The sequence below is a fragment of the Fopius arisanus genome, unplaced genomic scaffold (genome assembly GCF_000806365.1).
Source record: "Fopius arisanus strain USDA-PBARC FA_bdor unplaced genomic scaffold, ASM80636v1 scaffold00032, whole genome shotgun sequence".
NCBI lineage: Eukaryota > Metazoa > Arthropoda > Insecta > Hymenoptera > Braconidae > Fopius > Fopius arisanus.
In genome coordinates, this window is record NW_011887771.1 from 1238950 (window position 1) to 1249451 (window position 10502).

Sequence of the window (10502 nt, forward strand, 5' to 3'; positions counted from 1 at the left end):
GATTTCCCTCCCCCTCTTCATTCCCATCCCCCTTCTCCGGCAGCGTTTCTCTGGCTTCTCGTGTACATAAATCCATCCTTCCACTCACCGTCTCTCTCCTACCCCTGGGGTTATACCGTACCCCAGTAGTTGGTTTGCGCGAGGAATAGTGGGGGGACTGATGTTGGCGTTGGGTTGGTGGTAAGGGACACCCAACGGATCCAGGGTGGTGGTGGGGCTGTGAGTAACACCAAGAGAAAGCCGACGGTAGGGGGGATGAATGCCGAATGGAGAGGACGAGGTTCACATCGAAAAACCAGAGCAACAGTGTGTCGCGCGTCGTCGCTATACCAGCATCGACCCCAATACCTTCAACCTATAAGCTTCAAAAAGTTTTACCAATTTTTTTTTTTAATCTCCACTATTTTATTTCCACCGTGAATTAAAAGTTTTCAACTTTTCTCAATTGAGATCACCGCAACTTGAGTGCCTCACCACTACACCGTGGGAATTATTGCTGTCAATTTTAATCAGCGTTTTGTGGTGATGAGTTGATTTTTAATAGTGAAGTGTCACCCACTGGATATGTTTGATTGCCATCATCGTGACGATTGTAATTGTGTCATGGGGTGTGATGTGTGAATGTTCACTGGTGAAAGTTAAAGGGATGTACTAGAGATGATTGTGTTGCCAGTTGTGTTTGATAAGTTGTCAACGGCCTAAGGGATGACACTAGTCATGAGCTTATAGCGAATTCAGTTTAGTCCAGCATCACAATTTAAGGTGAGATATGTCGCATTAAAACGTCACCCTGGGGAATTTGCTCGTGAATTTTTTTTTCCACTGTGATACGTGTGATCCGTATTGTTTTCGCGTGCAAAAATAAAAAAAAGGAGATTCGGTGACAGTGACACACGCTGGGTATAGGGTAAATTCCATTTTCGGAACGTTTTTGAGGTGAAAATTTGAGTGGAGAATGTCAGCCTCATTCAATCACTCAGAGCCTGATGCTGTTATTTACCCAATTTCTCGATGCGTGAACGAAGGGATAATGAAACGGGAGTAACGTGGTAAATTAATAACGCGAGCCTCAATATTTTTTCCGCCTCCCTACGTGCACTTGTGATTATCGGTGTTTTTTTTCCTGCACTTTAGCGTTAAAAATGGGGTGCATAAACGCCGTTATTGGCTCTCCCTTAATATTGACAATATTGGGAATCAATTTGATGGGTTCTAAAAACTCCTTGAAATAAAAAAGAATGACGTTAATAAACTACCCTTGATGATAAGGCGCAGAGGAGTGAAGTAACGTTTCAACGATAAATGGTTAGCGTCAATGAGACTAATAGTGCTATTTTTTTTTTCCTCTCTGATTTTTCGTAGAACGCTGAGGAGGAGGATGGCAGAGCTCGAGACGCTGGATAGCACTGAGTGCTTGGAGTGCTCAGGGCCGCCGCCCGTTTTTCGGCTGCCACCACCACCTCGGCCCCCTTTTCTAACTGAGGGTACTTTCTGCTCTGAGGCACCCCTAGCAGAACTCGAGGACTGCGTTGCCATTCCCGTAAGTATCAAAAACATAACACTTACATTTTCAGTTAACAGTGAAAACCCATTGAAAAATCTCCACTCACATATTTCCCAAGCCATTCTCACTCGTCGCATTGACACCCCCTATTCACTATTTTCTGTTATCCATTACTCCACTCAAGATACTAAAAGCAACATCTAAAAATATTCCCCATTGTGTTTATTTACTTTTTTGCAGATGATTGATGCATCCTATCACACAAATCCGTCGCTACAGAATACTGCCCTCATCATCACATGCGCCGTTGTCTTACTATTAATGGCAGCCATTGTCTCCGTTGTATTTTGGAAGTAAGTATTCCCATCTTGGGCTAAATACCACTGGAATAACTCCTCGAAACTTTCAAAATCAGCTCCTCAAACTCTCCAACTTGGTCCATCGATTAGTCCTCGAAAATCGAGTCAACTTAATCTCGCAAATCTCCGATGTTACATCATACACCGAGATTACGAAATTTCCCCCATCTCCACTGTCTAAAATTCAATTAAACAACAAAATGAATATGAATATTCATGAATGCGATACAATTGAATTCAAAAACACTTGGTTCCATCTCACTGGTCGACGCGAGCCAAGCCAAAAAGTAAGATTCATTGAAAAGTACTGGGATGGCGTCAACTCGAAAGCTAAAGTTGAGAGAGTTTGTGGAAACCGAATTATGCTAATTACCCCAAGCGACAAGAGAGATAGAAGCTATTTCTAGTTCTCCAGACTGTTGCCAAACTCGGATTCTCAGGTTTAGACGTTTCAAGTCCTTTCAAACCGGGAGTCAAGCTTTCCATAGAATGCCATTACCAGGAAATTTCCTATTAACCATCAATCAATCGTGTATAATTCGATTGGCCCCTTCCCCTCAAATTGAATCACCAATTTACCCCCTAGATTGAGTGAATCCCCCGGTGTGATTCACACTTGTTGAGACCCCAACAAATCCCACAAAATCCTAATGTTTCTCAATGTGTTGCAGGCACAAGAGAAAAGTCCAGGGTTTGTTGCCGTGCAAGAGTGCAGCAGCAGCGGCAGCGGCAGCAGCAGCAGCAGCAGCAGCAGCTAATCGTCGTAATCTGGGTGAGGGTCAAACACTTCAAGGTGGAAATACAACGGGGAGCGGTCTACTGTACGAGGATCTACCCGAGACAACACCCCACAACCAGCTGCACAATCACTTATCAGTGCACAGTGGTCCACCGACAATAGAGGTACGCGGAAAAAATGCCAAACATCATGGTGAAAATGTACCAGCAAACCATCACCTCGACTATCTCGACTACCGGGATCCACGTTATGTGCTGCGTGTCAATGAAAAACCGTCGAGAGCAATACTCGGTGGTTACAGAACACCCCGCGCCCTCCTCGCCAAATCACAAGGTGTATCACAGACAATAGCAACATATGTGCCTAATACACCATCATTAATAGCCCCAGTAATCGCGTTGCAGCTTAGTAATACCCACCAATTGACTAGTCAAAGTAATTACAACGTTGATTTAGATAACTCTGAATCATCATCGCTATCAGTACAATCGTACAGTCATCGGTATAAACGTTCATGTACAACTGATACTGCATCAGTACAACCAACAATCGCGTACACTAGTGTCAATGAGATTGTATCCCCAGTATCATCAAACGTTATAACACCAACACACAGAAATCGTGTACCAACGCCGCAATTAGCGTCTGAGAAGCCATTTACCATGGAGCAACAGAGCAATTCAGTGTATGGCCAGAGGAGCAATAGACGTACCTCTGTAGATTCCGAGGGTTACTCGTACGTTGACACTGACAATCGGCATAAATTTGATACTAGGATAGATGTACGTAATCAAGGGTCTAATCAGAAATACGAGTACTTCGATGTTGATGGTTATTCATACATTGATACGGGCTTTAAAAAAGCACCTGGATGGGCGAAACGTGTTGCCACTGGTGATGCTACAGACGATGAAGTCTGTCCATTGTGCACAATACAGCAAATTCATCAGCTCCTTGGTGCACCAGAGCAACCGTATTTCAATGCCGAAAAAACATGACAGCTTTCTGTCCTGTCTATTCCCGCTGTCGCATTGGTTCTGTAGCCAATCAATTGTATCTATTCTATTAGAATTAATGCCGACACAATCAACTAGGGCCAAAATAACCCCCCAACCTCCATCCCCCCTCACGAATAATCCCCTCTCGTCGTGAATGAGGAATTTTTTATAGACAAACACTGTCAGGTTTTCAGTACATATCTTTAACGATTAGGTATTTTATCCAAGTTAGGTTGCGTTTCAACTCGGATCGCTGGACGATCGTCACTCAAATTTAGCGCGTAACCTCACTGTACCTTTCTACCAACCTTTTTATCTATGAATTATTGAATAATATCGTCGCATTCCTCATTAGCTCCTTCGAGTTATGTGTATATATGTCACAGTAGAGTAGGATTTATTGTAGTAAGATAACGTGAGACTAGTCAATATTTATTATTTATGTTTTAATGAGGCTCAGCCCATATTCCTCATCATTTCAACATTGTTGATTTTATTTTATTATGTTTTTATACGGTGAATTTTCACTTTTATCCAGTAAAGATAATTGATATCGAAAACTCATTTGACAAATCGATGATTCATCCTCGCCCTTTGAGGATTATTATAATTTTGTAAATTGTCACAGATTGTTATTACAATTATTATTATTGAATTATAATTCACATGTTTTGTTTTATTCTTCATTTATCGATTCTCCATTATGATTAAATTGTTAATGACTAGAGAATGTGAGTGAGAGAAGACTGGCAAAAAAAAAATTCAATTGAAGTGAGTGTATGTAGCATGTATGAATCATAAATGAACAGAAATTTCTTTTATTTTAATAGTAGTAATTCTAATAACAATAGTGAATAATAATGGACAAAATTTTTTGACAAAAACAAAACCACAACCAAAAAAGAAAATATGAAAAATAAAAATTACTTTGCTGGAAAAAAAAATTGACAAGGAGTGGTTATTCACCCGGTTTCACAATCCCATCCCTTTTAATCCACCATTTTTTGACGTTACCATTGTTACTCCAGGTCCGGGGTACATTAATTCAGGTTATATGCTTGTGGAATTATGCATGTAATACCGTAGTAAATATTTCTCAGTCTCGTATCAAAGAAAAATGGAAAAACCTACGAGCGGGTGGAGAAAAGAACTGTAGAAAGAGAAAAACTTCATAGTAGATTGAAATAAATTAGATATTCTTTCTGTAAATTTTTTTCTCTCTGTCCTATTAATTATTAACTGTGAACATTTCAGTTATATTTGCTATCACGGAATAACCACTTCCTTCTTCAAACATTACTGAGTCCTCCATTCGCACAACTGAATAGGAAATATCAGATTACCAAGGAGATAGTATAATATTCAATGAATTTTCAACGACTAATTGAATTATTCAGACCGAGAGATACTGAATTCCAATGGAAATAATGAGCTTCGAATGACACGATGAATTATTATTTTTTTGTTTAATTTCTCTCTGATTTCAAGTTTTATTCATTTGTGTTTGAAAACAGATGCTCGATGTGAAAGAGGGTAGCCGAGGTCTATTCGTATGTAGCAGTCCTGGACCCGATCCATACATATCCCAGGACCTCTACAATCCCGTGTACGAAGAGCTGAACAATGGTGAGCATCGCCCACTCCCCCATCATCATTCCCCTTCCCCCAATCTCATCAATAAAATCAGTAATCAATTGGCTAATTGATTATTGATCTCACCCATCCACTGACAATTTTTAGGGGACCACGATACAGACGATGAGAGTGAATTGAACGCGCGTAATCGGCTCAATCATTACCACCAGTCGCACCCTCGTCATCACGCAGCATCAAAACCAGTGAGTGAGGACGAATTCGCTGAGGATGAGTTATCACTTGGTGAGCCATCAGAATCAAAAATCCTCACCTCAACCCGTCCGACATGGAGTACCTGTCCAACATCTTCGCGTTTATCACGCGAGCGTCGCGGAAAGAGTCCTAAAAGCTTAGACAGACGTAGAAAGGAAAAGGGAAATGATGTTGGTGAATTTCATGAGGGTATGCTGCTCGACGCACTCCTTCAACTCTATCCCAACGTTGCGGGTAATTTACAAAACTAATTTTTTTCTCGCCCCCTTTTAAAATTTAAATTTCACATTTAACATGCTAATTTTGGAAAAAGCAACAACGATGAAGAATTAAAACTCTCGTAGTCTCGTAATGGGGGAAAAAAAAGAGTCATACTCATTTTTCCACTTGAAACAGAGTTTTTTTTATATGAAGATCTGGTGACAAATCAAATGAAATTACACAATTGATTTATTTTCAGGTGTTGCTGGTTCACGAACCAGCACCAGTAAACGACAGAAATCCGTCCCATCGGTGGCCCACAAACTGCCATACTTTGTGCCGCAAATACCAGCGACTCAACCAGTCAGAGTAGACGAGAATCCTTACGAGAGTGTACCTGTACTGGGTCCCCTTCATCACTACACAAATCAAACTAAAACCAACAATAAAGACAAATGTCGCTCAGCGAATTCCACACGTGAGCGTTATCCAAAGTGTTCGCAATATGCTACCGAGTATTTTGATCTCCGCAATCAGGACAATATAGCGCCAATTTACACTCAAGTTGATGGTGATTACTCAGATTCTTATGCCCAGCCAGCAGATAGAATCTACAGTGACGATAAATACGAACAGCCAGTTTACTATATGTCACGTAATAACGATCAAATGGCGACTGGACGACTATACCAGGGACTACCGGACAGCAGTTTTGGTAGTGACAGCGGATACAGTCATCACACATCGGGAACAACTGGTACGAATGGAACAAGAAGCAGTATTACAAATATCAACTACAGTCGTAAAGAGAAACACAGGAATTCTCATCATTCGCACCATTCCGCTGACTTCATATTGTCGTAATACTAGTCTTTTATCAGTGAGTCATAGCAACGAGGCAGAATAAGGTGATAAACCACGTACGGATGGCTAAATTCATTGCTTCGTATAATTTTTCTAGTGAGTTTTAGGTATACGAGACTATTTAATATATGAACATTTAATTGCGAGTTGTGGAAAGGCTCAGGTTTGTGCACCAAAGGTTTTTAAATAATAAATGAGTTATTATGTGAGTCAAAAGCGTTCATTATACTAAAAATGTAGGGCCTAGATGGCCAGGAACGACTGTTTATCGTGTACGAGTAGGTACACTTAGAAGTTATTTCGATTAGATGGGGGATATTTCCGTGGAGCGAGGAAAATGTGAATGAATAAAGTGAGAAAGGTGTCATCAGTCCTGTACAGACACTAACCGTACTTTAAATATAGTGTAAATTGATTATTTATGAAATTTTTGAGGTGAGAGTCGCTGCATTGTATATAACGAGAATTGTAGAGAAATTGTATCATACGCGTTGTAGAGTACTTAATCGAAACATATTTAAAGAGGAATATTAATATATGATTTTTAAATTTTAATATAATAAAAGATGATCGACGATGGTCGATTCATAGCGGTAGTTCCTTGAATAAAAATTTGTGATTGTGATGATGAATTTGTTTGAAAAACATCTTCATTTGAATTCATGGAGAATGACATCTTCCTGTTTCTTTCTCGTCAGCAATTTCCGGTGGAAAATTTGATTATTATCACTTGACAGCGAGGCCGTCTGAGAGGAATAAATTATAATACAATCAATGAGTGAATCGAGCCATGTATGAGTGAGTTTGTAACAGAAAAACTAAAGAAAACGCTTTTTTACATTTTTTGCGTCCATACTGTTAGAGTGTGAGGAAAGAGAATAATTTATACGTTAAAATCAAATGTATCCGAGTAGAGAATAATATATTTAGTATCATTGAGAGAAATAACGAGTGAGAGAAGAGGCTGATTGTTTTTGTTATCAATATTGTTTCCGGTACTTCAATTATCCCCTTATTTTTACTCCCAATCCAATCATAAAGTTAGACAGTAATCACTAGAGTACCTTAATAGGAATAAATTATAGAATGAAACAATCATGAAATAGAAAATGTGGGGATTGCGTTATATGAATATTCAATTCTGTGTAAAATTCAAGAGCAATAGAGTACTACAACTGTGGATAGAATGGAAGCAATGAGCAAAAAACAATTAAGATAAACGACAAGATATGAAATCATTTGTACACGATGATGAAGTTATGCCAGTGCTCACAGAACAGGGTAAATAGTATTTAACATCTATCTTTAAACCCCTCCGCTCGAGACTATCTCAAGGAGTGATGAACCATCAATTTTTCCATTTCAGTTATTCCTCATTTTATCATGTGACTAGATCCTAAAATGAATTACTATCACTTTCGTAATAATAAACTATTTAATATTCAATTTCAAAATGATTTTTTTTACTCAGCAATAAACCATAAGCCATTTCATACTTCACGAGAATTTTCTTCACACCTTGTCAAATTAAATGATCATCCATCTGAATGTTTATCACTGAATTGAAGAGTCGACAAATTGTGAAAGACACTGGGATTTTCATTTCCTAAGAACAGGCACTTGAAAATATCATTGTAGAATTCAGGATAATATTCGCAAGCCCTCTTGTTATCCGGACAGAAATTAATCTCCAGTAAAACCGGTTGTATATCGCTTTCATCCCACTGCAGCATGAGATCGACAGCATAAACAGCTCTGCTCTGAGGATTGTGGGCTATTCCCCTGGGCGGTTCCTCAGCACAGGCACCCTCGAACACATCACCCAGCATTTTCAATATTCTCGGCTCGACAATTCTATTCCAATCGTAGTCCGGATACATTTTACTCCACTCATTGACAAAATCCTTGCACTTAACGTGATGAAGTGGCGCAACATCCGAATAGTTCATAACAGTAAAATGTTGCTCGTAAACGTCGAAATAATTCAGGGCAAATGGACGATTAGCGAAACGCAGGAAGAAGTTGGAATAAGCATAAGCTTGAAGTGGTTTTACCGAGCTGAGCAGTACCACGTACCTTACGTCAAACTTAACTTTACCAACGTCTGGCCTATCATAAAGTACCGGAGATGATACATACTTCTGAACAACTTTGGGGCCGGTGCTCGGTAGCCGAAGTATATGATTCAAATTATTAGTTGGATGAATGTCTAAGCCCCTTGCCAAGTTCCAGGGCTTGCATATCCAGTGATTATCGAGTTCCTTAATCTCACGATTTTGAAAGTATGATACAAACTTAATAAGTTCACCACTGAGATTGTACGTAGTTGGTAACCACTTTGGATATGTCCTCAAACTTTCAGAATCATATTTCTCACTACCACATTTACGTCTGCAGATTATTGATAATAAGTCCTTCACTGTTAAAACGCTCTCAAAGGGAAATTGATTCACAAACACTCGAGGGCATTTTATACTGAGAGTCTCGTAATCTTTGAAGTGATCCATGTACCATAGTACATCGGCTTCTTCCTCATTATCAGTTATCTCAAATGCAGAGTCAGTTAAGTAATCCCTTACATACTTGTACTCGGTAAAGACTTTAAGTTTCTTCTCATTCGAGTAATTATTGAAAATTCCCTTTTCAGGGGTTCGAGATACTGGCAAACTTTCTTCGCGTCTACCACTCATGAAATAATCATCCCCTGGCTCAGTCTGGAGGAAATCCTCCCTGCTGAAATCTGCATCAATCCACGGTATGAGGAGAGCTTTTCGCAATTTTGAATCATTCGTTTGATTTTCAATAAAGTCTCTAGTCACTTCTTCGTTTACGTCTACGTCATTCACAGGAAATAACAGCGAATAAGTTATTCCTTCTGTTAAGTGCAGAAAGGGGATTACTCGGAAGTTTGGAGAGTCGCTATGATTAATTGCTGAGCCTACTTCGTCCATTATGTACCAGAGGGGTAATCTTTCCTCGATGTTCTCCGAATTTACCGTTAAAAATTGATTGTACCTCCACATCTCTCGAAGGATGAACTCTACTCTATCCTCTTTGGATTCAGAGGGCAACACGTTTCCCATTATCGTGCACATTCGGTCCAACAGACCTGGCATTTTGTTCAGGTGAATCCTGGCTGTACTGACGTCGTACGTCCAGGCGTGATCGATTAAAAATATATTGTTAGGATCCTTGCACGACATGCCTTTTTCCCCTGACATGAATAATTTGGACACTGGGTCTTTGGGACCCCTTGGTGTGTCCTCGTAGTCAATTTGTGCAATGCTAAAGTACAGACCTGCATCGAACACCTGATTTATCAGCTTCTCCCAGATTTTCTGCCAAAACAGCTCTGGAACCTGCGATAAATCCAACTGCTGCTGGTGGAGCTTCAGGAAATCCTCGTAGGTACTCATTTCCCCAATGACCTGCAAATTTAAAAAAAAATCATATCAATTACTAATTTAGGAGACCATGGAGTGGAAAAATCTTGAACTGTCAGCAGATATTCGTTTATTTGGGAGAGAGGAAATGATTATTGATTAATTTTGCGAATTTTCTTGCAAGTTCAAAGGCTGGGGTTTCTTCTATTGGAGAATTATTGAGGGCTTTAGGGATGAATACTTACGGAATGATATCAAGCATGAAGAGAACTGGTCGATTTTGTTTATCGACGATTCGAGGTTAGAATTCAGTTTCAGTACCGGCACGAAACACACGAGCACAAGTCACTAGATTTTTCACCGGCGGGATACAATTTCCACGATTATTTCCGAACAAACACTAACTACGAGTGAGTTATTATTTTTGATTATTACATATTTACATGGTGGCACACGCGATTTATCCGGCGGTATTACTCTTCAGTTATTTTCATTATTACTACTTTTATAATTATTTATTGACGGAAACGTTGATTTTAAATTGTACATTTTATTTGCCGAGTTACCCATGCTTTAGCACTCACAATTCACAAGGAAAATACCTAT

The 10502-nt window shown here is 39.5% G+C and overlaps 2 protein-coding genes across 3 annotated transcripts in view; one reads left to right on the top strand and one right to left on the bottom strand.

Annotated features, from left to right (window-relative positions):
- The window catches only part of pxb, a 33956-nt gene extending 26626 nt beyond the window's left edge, over positions 1-7330 (top strand). The window contains exons 1-7 of one of the 2 annotated variants that reach the window (XM_011303630.1): positions 336-762; positions 1363-1540; positions 1745-1857; positions 2535-2766; positions 5115-5226; positions 5341-5682; positions 5909-7330. In XM_011303630.1, the coding sequence (XP_011301932.1) occupies positions 1379-1540; positions 1745-1857; positions 2535-2766; positions 5115-5226; positions 5341-5682; positions 5909-6513 (1566 nt within the window). In that variant the 5' untranslated portion in view covers positions 336-762; positions 1363-1378 and the 3' untranslated portion in view covers positions 6514-7330. Of the gene's footprint in view, positions 1-335; positions 763-1362; positions 1541-1744; positions 1858-2534; positions 2767-5114; positions 5227-5340; positions 5683-5908 lie in introns of those variants that run through there. The other variant, XM_011303629.1, reaches the window with a different exon arrangement.
- Positions 7331-7416: 86 nt separating this feature from the next.
- Positions 7417-10298, bottom strand: TTLL12 (Tubulin tyrosine ligase-like 12). The gene is made up of 2 exons (XM_011303631.1): positions 10142-10298; positions 7417-9941 (listed from the first exon to the last, which is right to left on the bottom strand). The coding sequence occupies exon 2, from the start codon at positions 9927-9929 to the stop codon at positions 8049-8051; it is 1881 nt and encodes a 626-aa protein (XP_011301933.1). The 5' UTR covers positions 9930-9941; positions 10142-10298; the 3' UTR covers positions 7417-8048.
- Between the last annotated feature and the right edge of the window lie 204 nt (positions 10299-10502).

Coding starts and splice junctions, on each gene's coding strand:
- TTLL12 (XM_011303631.1), bottom strand. CDS start 9,929: ATGAGTACCTACGAGGATTTCCTGAAGCTCCACCAGCAGCAGTTGGAT.